The 21,882-nt window shown below is 41.2% G+C and overlaps 1 protein-coding gene across 9 annotated transcripts in view; it reads right to left on the reverse strand.

Annotated features, from left to right (window-relative positions):
- The window catches only part of ADGRL3 (adhesion G protein-coupled receptor L3), a 2,099,109-nt gene that overhangs the window by 1,104,558 nt on the left and 972,669 nt on the right, over positions 1 to 21,882 (reverse strand). For all 9 annotated transcript variants that reach the window (XM_075863876.1, XM_075863871.1, XM_075863866.1 and 6 more), the window contains exon 16: positions 6,086 to 6,295. In XM_075863876.1, coding sequence (XP_075719991.1) covers positions 6,086 to 6,295 — 210 coding nt within the window. The remainder of the gene's footprint in view (positions 1 to 6,085; positions 6,296 to 21,882) is intronic.

The raw sequence follows: 21,882 nt of genomic DNA on the forward strand, positions 1-21,882 counted from the left end.
TTGCTGAGGCTTGTAACCTGGTAATGTTAGGAAATGTCTGTTCCTTTAAGATCACCTTGACTACTGGTCTGGCTTCTGGGCAGTTCTGGTTTTACTTTGAGCCTATCTCTCTTCTCTGTCTTTCTCCCTATTAGAGGTAAGGGTGTAGTATTTAAACCTGGCTTACTCCACTTGTTCTTTGCTTGTGATTTACTTGTCTTCAGGTGTTTTGATCAAGCTTCTGACAGTACCCTATACCTCTGACTTCTGGACTTCTTGGAAACTGACCTTGGCTTGTCTCTGGATAACCCCTTGTTTACTGATTTTGAAAATCTGCTCCCGGTTGCTTTTGACCTCTGCTATACCTGATATCTACTTGCTTTCTGATTTGGATTTTCCATTTACCCTCAGGCTGTCTGGTTATCCTGTTCAGGTTTGCCTGTATTGCACCTCTTATCCAACACTGAACTCTGCTAAGACAACCTGGATTCTATGCAGCAAAAACCATCCTGCCTTGTGGTTGGCTCTGGCGAAAACCATAGAGTAGCCTTAGACTATGTCGATCAGAGTTGTGACAGATTCGAAGTTGCGGATTCATTTGCATGCTCACTCCCGGCAGTCTCCTGCAACCTTTGGGGAATCGTTTGCATAGCAATTCCATAACAGCCAAAAGGTAAGACAGCCAACATTTACACTGACTTTAGGTACGCTTATGGCATTTGCCCATGAATATGCGCCCATTGGTAGTAGGAACTTTGTTGGATCATCGGGTAAGCCATTTGAGAACATAAGAGATGGCACACCTGGCAAGCAGAATATGTGCAGCCAGGTATCAGAAAATTGGCATGCCCCTGGATTCAATAAGGCCAACACTAGGGTTGCAGCAGCCTGCATTATATGCGCACAGTATGACATAGGTAAAACAGCAAAGGTACCTATGAAAAGTGCACCCTGGCCAGATTACCTGTTCCAGTGACTGCAGAACATACAACTACACAAGGTAGGTGTGTATGAATATGTACTTGTATGTGTAGAGCTGTTCTCAGGGTGGCCTGAAGCATGGCCAGTATCTTCCCCGCTGCAAAGAATACGGCCAAGAAAATATTCAGTGAAGTGTGTGTAAGTAACAGGGGAACAGCTTTTACTCCAAGTATTAAACTGGTGCTGCACAATAGCTAAGATATCAGCAGGTTTAAATATGGAGGTTACGTTTTAGTTTCGTTTTAAGTAAAGTTATGGATCAGCAAGCCTTAGAATTAGACTATTGGAGGCATGTGTCAGATAAAAGGTGTAGCAGTGTGTTAGAACTGAGTAAATGATAGCTTCTCAGTGGTCATTTGTTAATGTTTTTCTTCAACTTAAATACGTAATTAAGATCAATTAATGATTATGTGTCAAAAATATTGTTTTTCATAGGAAGTGTCCAACTAGGAGCAGAAGGCATGAAAACCAGATTCTAATGGAATGTGGACAGATAAAGGATGGTAAACCGGTAGCACCAAAGGCACTCTTGATGGTAGTTGTATTGATGGTGTATGGCTCCACATATGCCTCCAAGATGCAAGGATCAATTTGATAAGATCTAATTGGTATGTCCCAGGAATTACAGCTGCTAAATTCTGTTAGAGCTGTTTGATTTGCCTACAGAACAGTCCTGGCAGACCGGTGCCAACCTTATAATACCCGCCACCCACAGAGAGACCTTGAGAGACCTTCCCAGGTAATACAAATCAAATAAGGTAAAAAGTGGTTTAAGACATTTTTCAGATAAAATATATGGTATCTGAATATTTCTGTGGGGAGTAGCTGTTACAGGTACAAATCCCACTGTAAAGTGTAAAACCAAGTGCAAAATAAAATAAAATTTACCCAGTAGCTACACCTTTTCTAGGTACAGACGTATTGCAGTATATTCTAAAAGCGATTGGATAATCACATAGTGTAGTCCCCTAGTGGGACTAATAAAAAAAGTTTAATAAAGTTACATAAATAAATAAATTAAAAACCCAAAGGAAAAAAATGAAAAACCCACTTTTTCCCCTTACAAAATGCTTTATTATGAAAAAAAAAAGAAAAAAAGATACACATAATTGGTATTGCTGCGTCCGTAACAACTCCAACTATAAAGCTATTAAGTTATTTAACCCGCTCGGCATACCCTGTAAAAAATAAAATAAAACAATACCAATGCAAGAATTGCTGTTTTTTGTTCATCCTGCCTTAAAAAAAATCTGATAAAAAGTGATCAAAATGTTGCATGTACTCCAAAATGGTTATGGCTCTTCAAATATGGAGACACACAAACAAATAATTTTTAAAAAACTGTTTTTTCTGTGTAAAAGTAGTAAAACATAAGACTTTGGTATCGTTGCAATTGTAACGAGCCGCTGAATAAAGTTATTGTTATTTAGACTACACGGTAAATGGTGTAAATTAAGGACACAAAAAAAAAGAGTGGCAAAATTGCTGTTTTTTTTTCTATTACCCCGCAAAAAAAGTTAATAAAAGTTAATCAATAAATTATATGTACCCCAAAATGGTGCTATTACAAAATACAACTTGTCCTGCAAAAAATAAGCACTTAAACAGCTATTTCAACGCAAAAATTAAAAAAAGTTATAGCTCTTTGAATGAGACGATGTAGACGATAGCTGCCATAGAAGACACCGACACCCTGCAATCTTACACAGCATGTCGGTGGGGTGAGTGAGAGAGGGATCTCCCTCCCTCTCCAAAACCACTCAGATGTGGCTCACGCTATTGAGCGACGCATGTGAGGGGTAAAATGGGCAAGATCGATACGGATATCAATCTTGCCCGTTAGAGTAGGGCTGCTCCCTTCTCTCAGCTCCCTCTGGCAGCTGGCAGCTGAGAACAGGGAGATTTAACGGCTCCCTGCTCTGTTTATTCCGATGCAGCGCCATAAAAAGGCTAATGCATCGGGATAAAGCCTGTTAGTGGCCGCCGTAAAAACACTAATGGGCGTTCACTACCGGGTTAAATTATTACATTTTGCGTAGACTCCATCTTAGATATTTGAAATCCATCTTGTAGCCTGAAGAATCTTATTTGTGGTTAATAAAGTCATATTGCTTTAAAGCGAATACAGCAAATTGTCTGAAACAATTTTATGTTTTTGTGTTCCTGAGCTGCATGTTTATGTTTAGTCTTTCTTGCTATGAAGAATATAGATAAATATTTACCCGTCTTGTGTGTGAAAAGGAGCCTATTAACTTTTAGGGCCAGTACAAACTGAGCTTTTAGACACGTTTTTTTGATGCAGAAACAGTCGGAAAACGCGCCAAAAAACGTCCGAAAATGCTTCCCATTCCGCGAGCGGAACAAACGTCTCGCGGGAAAAAGAAGGGACATGCCCTATCTTCGGGCGTTTACGTCTCTGACCTCCCAATGACATCAATGGGAGGCAGAGAAAGCGTATTTCGCAGCATTTTTTGCCCGTGGCGCTCAGTGGCCGTGGGCAAAAACCGCCGTGAAAACCGCGGCAAACGGCGGGCAAACAGATTAAAATTTTCTGCCTGCAAAAAACTCTGTGTGAACATAGCCTTACTGTCTGGAGAATAGTTTTGTTTACAGTAAGGGAGGGGGTAGTTTGACTCTTAGCCTTGATGAGGGGGGACGGTGACTCTTAGCATCTATAACATGGTATATTTTGGGAAATCATGGTTTTACATTTAAAAAGTCTTCTAAGCCTATGATTGGTTCAGGACAAACCTATTGTCATTGTATGCTATTGGCTAAATTAAAATCAACAACATATTGTAAACGATTGGCTGGAATCAAGCTACTCCTTTTTCAAAATATATTATTGTAATTGCTTTTGTAAATAAAGTCAGAGGAGTATATTTGAGTATACAAGCATGGTGTCTGTGTCTTACTTCTCTCCGATATACAGTATCGATATAACCTATGATTTGGATCTGGATAAATTCACTGGGGGTATCATTTGAAATTCCCATTTAAGATTTCAGTCTAATATATATTTTGGCCCATTATTGTGTCAACAGATATCTATACTCCTACTCATTGTGATTATCAAAGCCACTCAATCAGCTCATGATAAATATATTCATAGAGACTCCAATTCTGGGAAAATTGGCATAACTCATCTGCCAATAAGCTACATGTATACAATGATCTTGAAAATTTACTTTTCCAATTGGGAAGCAAAGGCAAAAAAACAATTGGAGATTTATTTGATTACAGGATCATGTATTCCTTGTTGTATCTTACTTTAACATGTCACCTCTCCAAGTCAGATTTTTCTAAATACCTAAAGATACAACATAACTTGACCTCCACTGTGTATGGAAACCTAACATTCCCTGGATTTGCCTTCCTATTTTTCTCTACGACTAATATACTCCTCAAATGAATCTCAATCTATTATGGTGTCTTAACTGACAATAGACTAACCATAACATGTAAATGTATTCAGAAATTTCTAGGAAGAATAACAGAGGAATGGTTCTGCGTAGAAAATGTTTCCAAATTGTTATTTCATGGGGAATACATGTATTTATTAAAATAGACATGTCAGGAGAGGTGATGATTCTTTTTAAATTCATACCTTCCACCAAATCACCACTATCACACTTATTAAAAACACTTGTTGACAACCCCATTAACCCTTTAATGACCAGCCTACTTTAAACCTTAATGACCAAGCTATTTTTTATGTTTTCCCATTGTCGCATTCCAAGAGCTATAACTAGCTGTATAAGGTCTTGTTTTTTGCGGGATAAGTTGTGTTTTTTAATACCACTATTTTTGGGGTACATATAATTTATTCATTAACTTTTATTAACTTTTTTTGGGGGTGTAATAGAAAAACGCAATTTCGCCACACTTTTTTTGCGACCCAAATTCACGCCGTTTAACGTGTGGTATAAATAACACAATAACTTTACTTAGCGGGTTGTTACTATTGCAACAATACCAAATTTATATAGATTTTGTAATTACTTTTACACGGTAAAATCATATATTTTATTTTTTTTTTAACTTTAATAATCTATTTTTTGTACATTTTTTTTTTTTTACCAGTCCCACTAAGGGACTTCACTAAGCGATCGTCCAATCACTTTTATAATACACTGCAATACTTCTGTATTGCAGTGTATTACTGCCTGTCCGTGTAAAACGGACAGGCATCTGCTAGGTCATCCCTCTGGCATGGCCTAGCAGGCATTAACTGGTGCAGACCTGGTGGCCTTAATTAGCCCCCGGCTGCCATAGAAGACACCGACACCCTGCGATCACACGCAGGGTGCCGGTGGGGTGAGAGAGGGAGCTCCCTCCCTCTCTCCAAAAATACTAAGATGCGGTGCTTGCTGTTGAGTGCCACATCTGAAGTGTTAAACGAGCGAGATCGATACTGATATCGATCTCGCCCGTTCGAGCAGGGCTGCTCCCAGCTTTAACGGCTCCCTGCTCTATTTATTTATTCCGATGCGGCGCCGTAAAAAGGCTGCTGCATCGCAATAAAGCCTGTTAGTGGCCGCCGTAAAAACACTATGGGGCGGTCACTAATGGGTTAAAGATAGGAGTAAATGTCATTAGAAAGCAAGGAGAGACATGTTGCTGAAACTGGTACAGGAAGGCTTAAAAAATCCTGCCATTGCCTACACAAGGCTAGGAAACTATGTAAAAAACAATTCTAGCAAATAATATATTTCATAATAACCTATGAGGAAGTTCTCATAGCTTTACAAATCCAGGGTATAGCAAATATATCTACCAATGAACAAGCATAGGAGCAATATCTGATTTTGTAGCTACTGAGCATCATCATTATCATCATTATTGAGTAGCAATACATGACTTATTATCAAAATTATATGGTTAACTAAAAAAATTATTTAATTCTTCCGGTAATTACTTGTAAATACATTATTAGCAAATATATTCCATCTGGTACACTTTTTTTTTTTTTTTTTTTTTTTTATAATTTATGCATTAGCAATTCAGTTCTATTACAGAGGATCCTTGACATTGCCCACAAATATTAAGGTGAATGATTTTGTTATAAAAAAAAATTTGCTACAATATTTAGCGGCAATATGGTGATACTAAAAAAAATACTTACCGGTTGATCAGTGCGGTTGATTCCAATTAAAAACAGAAGTTCTGCTACAAAAAGACTAATACAAAGATTTTTATGAATTGTGTTCCGGTCACTTTGAAGGCCACGGAAGAAGCAAAATGTAAAAATACATATCAGAAGACAAACAAGAGAAAGCAGGATTCCAACCCAGGTAATCACATTTAAAAGAAGGTCATGGTCCATATCGGTGTGCTGAAAAATAAGGAAATAAAAATATATATATAAGGTTATTGTTAATTTTTCTGCTTTAAGTAACCACTAAATTTGACTTACTTAATTTCACAAATGTAATTATTTGTGGAAGAATTCATGAGATTTATTTTGGTGAACCTTGTGAAAGGCTGTTTACTGTTTAAGGTAAGACTATTCAAGGGGTAAAAAACATAACAAATCTTTAAGTAAAAGTGTAACTGTCCTCTGTGACATGGTATCAGGAATGTGTAAAACTAGAAAAACCAATGTGTGAGAAGTTGGAGACACAACCAGATTTGGCCTTGTGGACACAACCCATTTTTTTTTAAAATCTGACATATGTCACTTTATGTGATTAGAACTTTGGAATGGTTTTACTTATGCCAGTGATTCTGAGATTATTTTCTTATGACACATTGTACAAAGCCCCTGTGATATCAGGGGCTTTTAACTAGGGAGTCTGGGACTGGAGAAGCCGATGACATCACTGCCCATATATGGACAGTAACATCAGGGGCTTCTCCAGTATCGGATTTCCCTACATTCCAATGCTCTGGACGGGGATTCTCACATTACACAGCCCCTAACATCACTGTCCATATATGGACAGTGACGTCACGGGCTCCCTCTAAGAGCAGAATCCCGGCCAGAGCGTTGCCAATACTCTGGCCGGGGATTCTCTCATTACACAGCCCCTAATGTCACTGTCCATATATGGACAGTGACGTTAGGGGCTGTGTAATGTGAGAATCCCCGTCCAGAGCATTAAAGCAAAGTGAAGAGTTAGGGTATGTTCAAACACAACAAAAAACGTCTGAAAATACAGAGCTGTTTTCAGAGAAAACAGCCTCTGATTTTCAGGCGTTTTTGAAGCTGAAAATGAAGCTTCTTTTAATTTGGAGCTTCTTTTGAGGCATTTTTTCATAGTGTTCAATGGAAAATCAGCTCCAAAAAACGCCTTAAGTGACTTGCACTCCTTTTCATGAGCGTATTTTTTATGCTCCGTTTTTTTAAATTGCGGCGTAAAAAGACTTCAATTTTGTAAGCATTCAGCTTCCGTTTTGTCAGGCGTTTTTCGAGGCGTAAACGTCCCAACATACACCTGAAAACACTGTGTGTGAAGATACCCTAAAATTTGCAAATGTAATTTTTTTTTTGCAGAAATTCTATTTTATTCTATTTCTTTTTCTGCAACACAGAAAAGGTTTTACCAGAGAAACACAAATTAATATTTATTGCTGAGATTCTGCTGTTTTTAGAAATATCCCACAGGTGGTGCAAGTGTGCTATTGGATTCAAACACAGGCCTCAGAAATGAAGGCCCACCTACTGGATTATAAATCCTGTTTATTAACACCTTAACGACCGACCACCGTCTTGCAGGCAGTGTAGATGCTTAATCTACAGAGACGTCTATTGGCATCACTGTAAAAGAGGCTGATGAGCTCTCCTGAGATCGCTCATCTTCTATGCAAGAACTGTAACTTACAGCTGTTTATCTTTTTTTTTTTGTAAGTCTTTTTTATTATTTAATAATTTACACGCACACACGCACGCACACACGCACACACGCACACACACTACCGTTCAAAAGTTTAGGGTCACTTAGAAATTACCTTATTTCTTAAAGAAAAGCACAGTTTTTTTTCAATGAAGATAACATTAAATTAATCAGAAATACACTCTATACATTGTTAATGTGGTAAATTACTATTCTAGCTGCAAACGTCTGGTTTTTAATGCAATATCTACATAGGTGTATAGAGGCCCATTTCCAGCAACCATCACTCCAGCGTTCTAATGGTACATTGTGTTTGCTAACTGTGTTAGAAGGCTAATGGATTGTTAGAAAACACTTGAAAACCCTTGTGCAATTATGTTAGCACCGCTGTAAACAGTTTTGTTGTTTAGAGGAGCTATAAAACTGACCTTCCTTTGAGCTAGTTGAGAATCTGGAGCATTACATTTGTGGGTTTGATTTAAACTCTCCAAATGGCTAGAAAAAGAGAGCTTTCATGTGAAACTCGACAGTCTATTCTTGTTCTTAGAAATGAAGTCTATTCTATGCGAGAAATTGCCAAGAAACTGAAGATTTCCTACAAGGGTGTGTACTACTCCCTTCAGAGGACAGCACAAACAAGCTCTAACCAGAGTAGAAAGAGAAGTGGGAGGCCCCGCTGCAACACTGAGCAACAAGACAAGTACATTAGAGTCTCTAGTTTGAGAAATAGATGCCTCACAGGTCCTCAACTGGCAGCTTCATTAAATAGTACACGCAAAACGATAGTGTCAACGTCTACAGTGAAGAGGCGACTCCGGGATGCTGTTCTTCAGGGCAGAGTGGCAAAGAAAAAGCCATATCTCAGACTGGCTAATAAAAGGAAAAGATTAATATGGGCAAAAGCACACAGACATTGCACAGAGGAAGATTGGAAAAAAGTGTTATGGACAGACGAATCGAAGTTTGAGGTGTTTGGATCACACAAAAGAACATTTGTGAGACGCAGAACAACTGAAAAGATGCTGGAAGAGTGCCTGACGCCATCTGTCAAGCATGGTGGAGGTAATGTGATGGTCTGGGGTTGCTTTGGTGCTGGTAAAGTGGGAGATTTGTACAGGGTAAAAGGTATTTTGAATAAGGAAGGCTATCACTCCATTTTGCAACGCCATGCCATACCCTGTGGACAGCGCTTGATTGTAGCCAATTTCATCCTACAACAGGACAATGACCCAAAGCACACCTCCAAATTATGCAAGAACTATTTAGGGAAGAAGCAGGCAGCTGGTATTCTATCTGTAATGGAGTGGCCAGTGCAGTCACCAGATCTCAACCCCATAGAGCTGTTGTGGGAGCAGCTTGACCGTATGGTACGAAAGAAGTGCCCATCAAGCCAATCCAACTTGTGGGAGGGGCTTCTGGAAGCATGGGGTGAAATTTCTCCCAATTACCTCAGCAAATTAACAGCTAGAATGCCAAAGGTTTGCAATGCTGTAATAGATGCAAATGGACCATTCTCATTTCAAATAAAAATCATTATTTCTCACCTTGTCAATGTCTTGACTATATTTTCTAGTCATTTTGCAACTCATTTGATAAATATAAGTGTGAGTTTTCATGGAAAACACAAAATTGTCTGGGGTAGTATGTGTGCGTGTATATATATATATATATATATATATATATAAATATTATACATCAAATTTCCACATACCGTCTATCAAGAGAGACACATTGAAACCAAAGTAACACACTTAATACGAAAAAAACCAAAACACAGACATCTCATCGGTTTAATACCATTTTTTCCCATACATCCCAGATATTCAAATATTTAATCCTTTTATTTAACTTGAGATTTTTGTGCATTTTTTTTCAACTCCAACAGCCCTACTACAAAATTGAAGCTACATGGACTTATTTGGGGAAATCGGGCATATACATGTACTACAGAAGTTTTTTTACCGACTGCTATAATTTTTTGATTAACGTTACTGAATTTGAACTTAATTTCTATATCCCCCAAAATACAGACCAAGGGGTTCCTGGATATCTCGATGTCATAGACTCCCTCAATCATATTCAACACCTCCTTCCAGAATTAATTTACATTCCAACAACATATGCAGGAAAACCTGCTTTACCTGCAAACATTTTGGACAATTATCTTTTCTCATTTTTGTCAAATTTAGCAAGTTTAACTTTGGAAAAATATAGTCTATGAATCATGTAAAACTGAGAATTCTATAATCAAAGCTCGGGGATATACTGGTTGATGATTTATCAATTCTATCCCATTGACTATTAGAAATATACCCCAGCTCTTTCTCCCATGGCTGCAAAGCATGGTTTTATTCTCTTCATAAACTTTCGCAAGTAACCTCTTTTTATTAGCAAATTTTTCCCACAGATTAATCAGCGCTAATCTACTACATTTCAAATTTGCGAAAAAAATTTTTCTTCAAATATGCTGTTAAGTTGGGCATAATCAAACCATGCCTTTTGACCTATGGTAAATTCCCTTTTTAGCTCAACCAGTGATTTAAGCCAGTTACCCTGAAAAAAATGCATCACCTTCTATATCCCCATTTCCAACTAATAACTGCCCTCATTTTGAAAAACTGCATGCGTTAATTTTTTATTTCCCCATACAGGCAAATGCTCTATAAACCCTTTGATTTAAAAAATGGACTTGATCTTAACCCAAACCTTATGCATTAGGACAAATATTAAATTATTTTTAAAGAGTAAATCTCCCAATATCATTGTTTCCAAAATTTCCACCATATCATAATTACCATACAAAGCTTATTTAGAAGTAATATACAATTTACTTAACTTTACTATTTCTGACATAACGAAATATGTACTCTGACCATAGAGAAAATACAGTCTAATATTTGGGAGAGCCAAACGACCCTGCTTCTCCGCTCTCTGTAAGGGTATGTTCACACGGCCTATTTACGGACGTAATTCGGGCGTTTTGGCCCCGAATTACGTCTGAAAATAGCGCCTCAATAGCGCTGACAAACATCTGCCCATTGAAAGCAATGGGCAGACGTTTGTCTGTTCACACGAGGCGTATATTTACGCGCCGCTGTCAAATGACGGCGCGTAACTAGACGCCCGCGTCAAAGAAGTGACCTGTCACTTCTTTGGCCGTAATTGGAGCCGCTATTCATTGACTCCAATGAATAGCAGCGCTAATTACGGCCGTAATTGACGCGGCGTTCAAGCGCCTGCACATGCCGGTACGGCTGAAATTACGGGGATGTTTTCAGGCTGAAACATCCCCGTAATTTCAGCCGTTACGGACCCCCGCCGTGTGAACATACCCTAAGGGTATGTGCACACGTAGTGACCAAAAACGTCTGAAAATCCAGAGCTGTTTTCAAGGGAAAACAGACCCTGCTTTTCAGACGTTTTTTGACCAACTCGCATTTTTCGCGGCGTTATTCGCGCCGTTTTCGCGGCGTTTTTTACGTCCGTTTTTGGAGCTGTTTTCATTGGAGTCTATGAGAAAACAGCTCCAAAAACGTCCAAAGAAGTGTCCTGCACTTCTTTTGACGAGGCTGTATTTTTACGCGTCGTCGTTTGACAGCTGTCAAACGACGACGCGTAAATAACAGTACGTCGGCAAACCCATTCAGCCGTAGGCTGCGTTCACACGACCTATTTTCAGACGTAAACGAGGCGTATTATGCCTCGTTTTACGTCTGAAAATAGGGCTACAATACGTCGGCAAACATCTGCCCATTCATTTGAATGGGTTTGCCGACGTACTGTGCAGACGACCTGTTATTTACGCGTCGTCGTTTGACAGTTGTCAAACGACGACACGTAAAAATACAGCCTCGTCAAAAGAAGTGCAGGACACTTTACAAATTACAGACGTAATTTGAGCCGTTCTTCATTGAACTCAATGAAGCACAGCTCAAAATTTACAACTGTCAGAGAAGCCTCGCAAAATGCGAGGAGGAGCTTTTACGTCTGAAACGAGGCAGCTGTTTTCTCATGAAAACAGTCTGTCATTTCAGACGTAAAAGCCTGTTACCGTGTGCACATACCCTAGCACTTCCCACTTAATTTTAAGCTGTTTTCCCCTCCAAACCAGATCTTTTACTAAACTTTCAATTCGTTTGAAGACTTTTTCAGGAATCCATACTGGACTATTATTCCGAATATACAATAAGAAGGGGAGAACAACCATTTTCAAAAAAGCTATCCTCCCATCCATATATTAATTATTTTTTTTCCAAACCTTTATCATACTCCTAAGAGAAGAAACCAAGGGAATTACATTATACCTTATGTATTCCTCAATCTTATGCGATATCTGGACAACCAAATATTTAAAGGTCTCCCCTTCTTCAACTATTTTTATTGGTATATTTTTGGGTCAATATGAACCCCCAAACACATCAAATTTGACTTACTCCAATTAATTGTGAGACCTCTTTCAATTGATTGATTTGAACTGATGATATCCTTTGCTCATTCTCACTAATCTTTATACCTTTTACCTCTAGATCTTTTCTAACATATGCAGCCAATGACTCTTTTGCTAAGGCGAATAGAAGAGGGGAGAGAGGGCAGCCCTGTCTAGTACCTCTAGTGATCTCAAAGGATTCAGAAATTCTACCATTTATTGATATTCTCGCCATAGGACCAGTATATAATAACTGAATCCAACCTATGAATTTATTGCCAAAGCCTGTTGCCTTCATAGTCACCCACAAAAAAACACCATTCAACTGAATCAAAGGCTTTATTGGCATCTAAAGACAGATTCACCCTCTCCTCCTCAACCTCTACCTCACTCTGTAAGAAGAGTCACCTTATATTAATATCTGTTGAATTCCCTACCATGAATCCTGTCTGATCTTCATATATAACATTTTTAAGAACCTTTTGTACTCTCCTGGCAAGGACCTTGGCGAATACCTTTATGTCTGAATTAATTAAGGAAATTGGTCGATACACATCCATTTCTGTAAAAAAAATTATGAATAAGAATTACCAACGCTTCCTCTCATAGAAGAAGGCAAATGTGTTACTTGTATAGCTTCTTCCAGGATATCCAGTCATTCTTTTCCTAGTATCTCTGAATATTCCTTATATATCTCAATTGGGAGACAGTCTAAACCTGAGGCCTTACTTGCGGCCATGTCCTTTAGGGCATCTTCTAGCGCTTCTTTACTTATATTTTCCTTAACCGGTTCCCGACCGCTGGCTGTGTATTTACGGCCAACGGTCAGGGTCCTTCAAACCCGCGCCAGAGACTATTTACGGCACGGGTTTTAGCTTGCAACTGGATGTCGGGTCTCCGGCAGTCAGTGACTGCCAGGGACCCCGAAGAGAAGATAGAAGCAGTTTTCACTGCTATCTTCTCTGATCTCTTTTACACAGCACTCAATGAGCGCTGTGTATATGAATAGAGGCAGCGGCAGCCTATTAGTGACAATAGTCACTATAAGGGTATGTTCACACGTAGTCAACCAAAACGTCTGAAAATCCAGAGCTGTTTTCAAGGGAAAACAGACCCTGCTTTTCAGACGTTTTTTACCAACTCGCATTTTTACCAACTCATTTTTTTACCAACTCGTTTTTGGAGCTGTTTTCATTGGAGTCTATGAGAAAACAGCTCCAAAAACGTCTGAAAGAAGTGTCCTGCACTTCTTTTGACGAGGCTGTATTTTTACGAGTCGTCGTTTGACAGCTGTCAAACGACGACGCGTAAATAACAGGTCGTCTGCACAGTACGTCGGCAAACCCATTCAAATGAATGGCCAGATGTTTGCCGACGTATTGCAGCCCTATTTTCAGACGTAAAACGAGGCATAATACGCCTCGTATACGTCTGAAATTTGGCCGTGTGAACATACCCTTAGAGGGCTGATTTCCCCTGTGCAGCCCCAGTTGCAGCCCAGTTACAGTGGAAAAACATGGTGTAAATAAAAAAGTCCCCCAAAGGTATTTTCTGACCTTTGAGGGACAGACCATAGTAATAAAAAAATAAAAGTAAAATAAAGTGCAAAAAAAGAAATAATAATACACATAAAATACCCACCCCCAAAAAAAATGTTTTCCCCACCAATCATTGTCGTAAAGCTAGCCCTGTGCGAATTACCCTAAAATAGACATCTAATATATTAAAATTTACGGTAGACAATGACGATGTTATTACCAGAAAAAAATATCTAAATAGTAAAAAAGATTATTTTTTACTATTATTTTCAGACTTTAAGCCTAAAAATTCTAAAATAGCAAAAAGTGTGTGCATAAAAATGATAAAAAGAATAAACCTGCATTGTCTACGGAAACAACAATGCAAAAATCACGTCGCTAGCCCAACAAATAAAAAAGTTATAGCCGTTTAACTAACGAGTGCTAAAAAGGACTAAACGGTGTCTGGTCCTGAAGGATCAAAATAGCCCGGTCCTGAACCAGTTAAGTAACTCTTTTTCCAGACAACTAATGGATGGCAAACCAGCCTGTCTAACGTATATTTCAATTTGTTCTTTGCCACTTTTAATTTCGAGGTGCATATATCAGAAAAATATTTAACAAACTGGTCCAAAATTTCTGTAGTATCTGTGATCAATTTACCATTTGAGGCCTTTATTGCCCTTATACCCTTATTATTTACCTGATTCCGAATAAGGTGCAGGAGCATTTACTTCATAGATATACGTGGGGTCAGTCACATAATTTTCTTCTTTTTTTACCACCTCCTCCTCCCCTTCCAGCAACTGTTTTTTTTTTTTTCTCCCTAGGCTTCCTGTTTCAGGCATATTTCGGGGCGTTTATGCCTCGAAAAACGCCTGAAAAAACGGAAGCTGAATGCCTACAAACATCTGCCCACTAAAATAAATGGGAAAAACAGCATACGGGGCGCCTTTTTACGTTTCTCTTTTAAAAAACGGAGCGTAAAAAGACGCTCCGTAAAAAGAAGTAGCATGTCATTTCTTGAGGCGTTTTTTGGAGCTGATTTTCCATTGAACACTATGAAAAACGCCTCAAAAAAACGCCTGAAAATAACTCTTTAAGGCCTTGTTCACACTGAGTTTTTTTGACAAGTTTTTTGGCGCGGAAACCGCTCCGCAAAACTCGTCAAAAAACGCCCGAAAATGCCTCCCTTTGATTTCAATGGGAGTTGGACGAGTTTTTTTACCGCGTGTAAAAAAAACCTCGTCACGGTAAAAAGAAGCGACATGACCCATCTTGAGGCGGTTTCCGCCTCCAAAACCCCATTTTAATCAGTCAGAAAGGGTAAAAAAACACCTTGACGAGTGTTTTAACGAGTCAAACCACTGTGCAAAAAACGTCTGGACCAGTTTTTGCAAGAGGAATTTTCCTCCTGCAAAAAACTCCGTGTGAACACAGCCTAATTAGGCTGGTTTCACACAGAGTTTTTTGCAGGCAGAAAATCTGCCTCAAAAGTTTAGAATTTTGAGGCAGATTTAACTCTGCCTGTACGCAGATTTTCGTGGCGTTTTTCGCTGTGTTTTTTTGCCGGCGGCTATTGAGCGCCACGGGCATAAAATGCTGCGAAATACGCTTTCTCTGCCTCCCATTGATGTCAATGGGAGGTCAGAGGCGTAAACGCCTTGAAGATAGGGCATGTCTCCGCCTACCATTGAAATCAATGAGAGGCATTTTCGGCCGTTTTTTGGCGCGTTTTCCGACGCGGTTTATGCGGCAAAAAACTTGTATAAAAACTCTGTGTGAACTGGCCCTTAAATGCGGCGATCACAATTGGTCACCGCATTTAAGGCGTTAATTGCCAAAATCAGCAGCGATGGTTCGCTGAGTGGCAAGACTGGAGTGTCGGGAACAGCTGACCTCCCGGTTCCCGTACACTGTCCGTTAGGACAGTGTGCGTCGGGAACCGGTCCGCAACTGTACGTCCTGGTGCGGGAAGCAACCTCTCTCTAGGACGTACAGTTGCGACGTAGCGCGGGAAGAGTTTAATTTGTATAATTTTTTGTGTTGCCATATTCTAAGAGCCATAACTTTTTTATTTTTGCGTAGAAAAGACTGTGTAAGGGCTTATGTCTTTCGCGGGGCGAGCTGTAGCTTCTACTGGTACCATTTTCGGTTACATGCGACTTTTTAATTACTATTTATTCCAATTTTTTGGGGAGATGAGGTGAACAAAAAACTGCGTTCTGGCATTGTTTTTTTCCCCAAAAAATGTACGCCGTTCACCGTGCGGGAAATATAATGTTATAGTTTTATAGTTGGGGCCATTACGGATGCGGCTATACCAAATATGTGTACTTTTTTGTGTTTTCATTTTTTTCCTATAATAACATATTTATTATGGGAAAAAAGGCGTTTTTTGTTTCTTTAACTTGAAACTTTTTATTTTTATTTTGATACAAAAATGTTATTAACTTTTTTGTTTGTCCCACTAGGGGACTTGAAGGCCTAGAGACCTGATTGATATTGTAATTCACTGCACTACCTACATAGTGGAGTGTATTAAAGCTGTCAATTATACACTCACGGCAAGCCTGTTAGGTCCCGTCTCTGGGCGGGACCTAAAATGCTTCTGTGCTTGGCAGCCGGGAGCCCATAGTAACCATCGGCACCCCCGTCAAGGGGTTAATTGGAGGGAATCGGACCCCGGTCTGGTCCCTGCCATTACATCAGAGTGTCAGCTGTAAAATACACCTGACAATCGCTGATGATGGAGCAGGTTCAGCTTCTGAACCTGCTCCATCACTGACACGTACAGTAACGTGAGATGTCGCCAATGGGTTAAGGAAAATTTGGAGACGGGATTCAACCACAAATCTTCTTCTCCAGCTGGACCTGTTGCTTTTCTTTGTTGAGAAAAAAGACAGAACTCTGAGGGTATGTTCACATGGCAGCGTCCGTAACGGCTGAAATTACGGGGCTGTTTTCAGGAGAAAACAGCTCCGTAATTTCAGCCATAATGGCATGTTGAGGCGCTTTTTGCTGCGTCCATTACGGACCTTAAATGGAGCTAGTTTTCCATGGAGTCCATGGAAAACGGCTCCATTTACGTCTGAAGAAGTGACAGGCACTTCTTTGACAGCGGGGCGTAAAAAAAATGACCGTGTGCACAGAACATCGTAAAACCCATTCTAATGAATGGGCAGATGTTTGCCAACGCTATCGAGGCACATTTTCGGACGTAAATCGAGACGTAAAACGCCCGAACTACGTCCGTAAATAAGCCGTGTAAACATACCCTAAGACCTTGTATCTCAGTAAAAAAAAATATTCACTGCCATTGATTTTTGAGCTTTTTCACCATTTACAAGGGATTAACAGTTTTACCAAGTAAGGCCCTGTTCACATGGAGTATTTTGTAGGCATAAAAAAAACTGCCTCAAAATTCTTTCAGGAATTTTGTGGCACATTTTGACGTGCCTGCGCTTTCTTCCCACGGTTTTTGCTGCGTGTTTCGGCTGCCGCCATTGAGCGCCGCAGGCAAAAAACGCAGCGGAAAACACTTTCTCTGCCTCCCATTGATATCAATGAGAGGTCAGAGACAGAACCGCGGGAAGAAAGAGCATGTCGCTTCTGTTTCCCGCAAGCGGCTAAAAGCGTGAGTGAGAAAAAAGCGCCTCTGCCTCCCATTGAAATCAATGAGAGGCGATTTCGGGGGTTTTTTGGCCAAAAAACTCTGTGTGAACAATCTTACGGGGTGATTACAATCTAATCCCTTTATGTGAGGGCAATGAGTGGAAAACCGTATTTAACAGGAGAGATGGACATTTTGACTATCTGATCATGCCCTTTAGCCTAAGGGTATGTTCACACGGCCAAATTTCAGACGTATACGAGGCGTATTATGCCTCGTTTTACGTCTGAAAATATGGCTACAATACGTCGGCAAACATCTGCCCATTCATTTGAATGGGTTTGCCGACGTACTGTGCAGACGACCTGTTATTTACGAGTCGTCGTTTGACAGCTGTCAAACGACGACCCGTAAATTTACTGCCTCGGCAAAGAAGTGCAGGGCACTTCTTTGCCACGTAATTTGAGCCGTTCTTCATTGAAATCAATGAAGCATGGCTCAAGGTTTACGAGCGTCCCAGACGCCTCGTAAATTACGAGGAGGAGCATTTACGTGTGAAACGAGGCAGCTGTTAACAGTCTGTCTTTTCACACGTAACTGCCTCTCAGCGTGTGAACATACCCTTAGGGTATGTGCACACGATAGAAGGCTTTTACGTCTGAAAAGACAGACTGTTTTCAGGAGAAAACAGCTGCCTCGTTTCAGACGTAATTGCTCCTCCTCGCATTTTGCGAGGCTTTTATGACAGCCGTAAATTTTGAGCTGCTCTTCATTGAGTTCAATGAAGAACGGCTCAAATTACGTCTGAAAGAAGTGTCCTGCACTTCTTTTGACGAGGCTGTATTTTAACGCGTCGTCGTTTGACAGCTGTCAAACGACGACGCGTAAATGACAGGTTGTCTGCACAGTACGTCGGCAAACCTATTCAAATGAATGGGCAGATATTTGCCGACGTATTGTAGCCTTATTTTCAGACGTAAAACGAGACATAATACGCCTCGTTTACATCTGAAAATAGGTAGTGTGAACCCAGCCTTAGTACTCTTCCTGCATTCTTTCAAGAACTTGTAAATTATATCTTCAGTGATCTTTTATACACATCTGTGATGTTATTTATCTGGATGATATTCTTAGGGTAAGTGCACACGATAGCAGGCATTTACGGCTGAAATGACAGACTGTTTTCAGAAGAAAACAGCTGCGTCGTTTCAGCCGTAAATGCTCCTCCTCGTAATATACGAGGCGTCTGTGACCCTCGTATATCTTGAGCTGCTCTTCATTGAGTTCAATGAAGAACGGCTCAAATTACGTTGCAAAGAAGTGCCTTGCACTTCTTTGCCGAGGCAGTCAATTTACGCGTCGTCGTTTGACAGCTGTCAAACGACGACGCGTAAATTACAGGTCGTCTGCACAATACGTCGGCAAACCCATTCAAATGAATGGGCAGATGTTTGCCGACGTATTGGAGCCCTATTTTCAGGCGTAAAACGAGGCATAATACGCCTCGTTTACGCCTGAAAATAGGTCGTGTGAACTCAGCCTTAGGCCTCATTTACACGAGCGTAATATACGCGCGTGCGACGCGCGTGCTTTTCACGCGTGTCGTACGCACCTATATTACTCTATGGGGAAGTGCAGACGATGCGTGAATTTTGCGCAGCGCGAGTGCATTGCGTAAAACTCACGACATGTTCTATAATCGTGCGTTTTTCGCGCATAGCGCACCCATTGAAGTCAATGGGTGCGTGAAAACCACGAAGGTCGCACGGAAGCACTTCCGTGCGAACTGCGTGATTCGCGCAAGAGCTGTCAAACTCTGAATGTAAACAGAAAAGCACCACGTGCTTTTCTGTTTACAAACATCCAAAAGGAGTGTCTTAGAGATGAGCGAACCGAACTTCACCGGGTTGAACTCGTTTTGGCCGAACCCGGCAAAAAATGTTGCGGGACGCGACGTCAGGAGACAGTCACTGTCCAGGGTGCTGAAATAGTTAAACTGGTTCAGCACCCTGCACAGTGACTTCCGATTCCAATATACGTGAACGTGTAAAAAAAAAAAGTTCTGACTTACCAATAAAACTCCTGGATTCTTCCTCCAGTCTGACCTCCCGGGATGACAATTCAGTCCAAGTGACAGCTGCAGCCAATCACAAGCCAAGCACAGGCTGCAGCGGTCACATGGACTGCCGCGTCATCCAGGGAGGTGGGGCCAGATGTCAAGAGAGGCGCGTCACCAAGGACGCGTCACCAAGGCAACGGCCGGGAAGTTCTCGGTAAGTACGAACCTCTTTTTTTTTAAACAGGTTACTCGATATGGTGACCGGAATTCACTGTCGAGGGTGCTGAAAGAGTTACTGCCGATCAGTTAACTCTTTCAGCACCATGGACAGTGACTGACGTCGGCTAGCCTCATCTCTATGATGGCGGCTGCGCGAAAATCACGCAGCCGCGCATCATACACGGATGACACATGGAGCTGTCAAGTGCCTTTTGCACACGCAAAACGCTGCGTTTTTTACGCGCGCAAAACGCACACGCTCGTGTAAATGAGGCCTTAGAGAGAATCATCGTTATGTAAAGTTTAAATAATGCCAGTTTGTCCTGCCTTGGATATATAATTTTTGATCAGATATTGATCCTGCTAAGTTGTCTGCAGTTCTTAAGTGGCCATGCCCTTAACCCTTTAGTGACCACCGATATTCGTTTTCGCGGCAGTCACTAATGGGTCGAAGGCTGCCGCCTTTTCACAGCGGCAAAGTCTAAGTCCTGCACGGGTGTCCCGTGCAGGCTGGAGTGGGTGCGCGGCATCTAAGTAGTTTGCAGAGGGAGGAGGCTCACTCTGTCACTCATCAGCGACCCTGACTATATGCCTATTAGGTCGTGCCGCATGCATGGCCTAATAGACTGCCTGTCAGTCTTAGGGCTTATTCAGACGAACGTATAATAGGTCCGTGCTACGCGCATGATTTTCGTGCGCGTCGCACGGACCTATGTTAGTCAATGGGGCCATTCAGACTGTCTGTGATTTTCACGCAGCGTATGTCCGCTGCGTAATACTCACGACATGTCCTATATTTGCCCATTTTTTGAGCATCACGCACCCATTGAAGTGATGCGCGCTACAGTAGTCAAAACTATGAATGAACTATGAAAACAGAAAAGCACCACGTGCTTTTCTGTTTACAAACATAAAAACAGAGTGTCATCATGATGGCAGCTGCGCGAAAATCAGGCAGTTACGCATCATATGGTGATGATACACGAAGCTTTTATAGACCTTTTGCGCGCGCAAAACGCACACGCTTGTGTGAATCCGGCCTTAGAGGGTATTCACAAAGTGCGGTTTTGCCATGTTTTTTGGCGTGCAGCCGAAAACCACACCAAAAAATGCATGTGTTTTTACCGTGATTTGCATCAATTTAGTAAATCGCAGTAAAAATGCATGCGCTTTTGTGTGCGGTTTTCCACCAAAAAACGCAGTTAAACTGCACTGTGCGAATGCACCTTAAGGGTATGTTCGCACACCCTATTTACGGACGTTTTACACCTCGAATTACGTCCGAAAATACGGCTCCAAAGCGCCGGCAAACATCTGCCCATTGAAATCAATGGGGTTATGATGTTCTGTGCACACTGGATGTTGTTTTACGCGCCGCTGTCAAAAGACGGTGAGTAAAAAGATGCCCGCGTCAAAGAAGTGCATGTCACTTCTTGAGACGTAATTGGAGCCATTTTTCATTGACTCCATTGAAAAACAGCTCCAATTACGTCCGTAATGGACACTGCGAAAAACGCCTGCACATGCCATTACGTCTGAAATTCAGAAGCTGTTTTCTCCTGAAAACGGCTCCGTAATTTCAGCCGTAATGGACCTGCACGTGTGAACATACCCTAACACTGGCAGGCAATAATGCTTCAGTATACTAATGGTAGGAACACACAGGCCAGATACAAAAGTAAAATGTAAAAGTAAGATGTAAAAGTACACAGCGTATCCATCCTGGAAACTGAAGGGAAGTCCGCCCGAAAAACCACACCAAATTGTGGTGCAGTTTTTCGGGCGGCACGTCCGCTGCGGAAATACTGCAGGAATGAAAAAAGTTTAAACTTACCACCCGGGCATTGTCAAGGTGGCGTGTCCCTATGTTCTGAGCGCAGACTGGTCTCCTGTAATAACGCTTAAGTCCATGTGACTGCTGCAGCATTCGATTGAGTAGCATGATATTTAACCCCTTAACGCCGAAGGACGGATATATCCGTCCTCTGCAGCTGCTAGATCGCGCAGGAGGACGGATATATCCGTCCTGTGATGGCCCGGGTACTGCCACTGTACCCACGCGATCAGCGGCAGGAGCACGGCTGTTATACACGGCCTGGCTCCTGCTGGAATCGAAGCGCGCTCCGATTCCAGCAGTTTAACCCATTAAATGACGCTGTCAATAGTGACAGCGACATCTAATGTGTTTGACAGAGGGAGGGAGCCAGAGGCATGACCTAACAGGTTGCCTGTCAGTTTTACACTGACAGGCA

Source organism: Rhinoderma darwinii, chromosome 1 (genome assembly GCF_050947455.1).
Source record: "Rhinoderma darwinii isolate aRhiDar2 chromosome 1, aRhiDar2.hap1, whole genome shotgun sequence".
NCBI classification, from domain to species: Eukaryota; Metazoa; Chordata; class Amphibia; order Anura; family Rhinodermatidae; genus Rhinoderma; species Rhinoderma darwinii.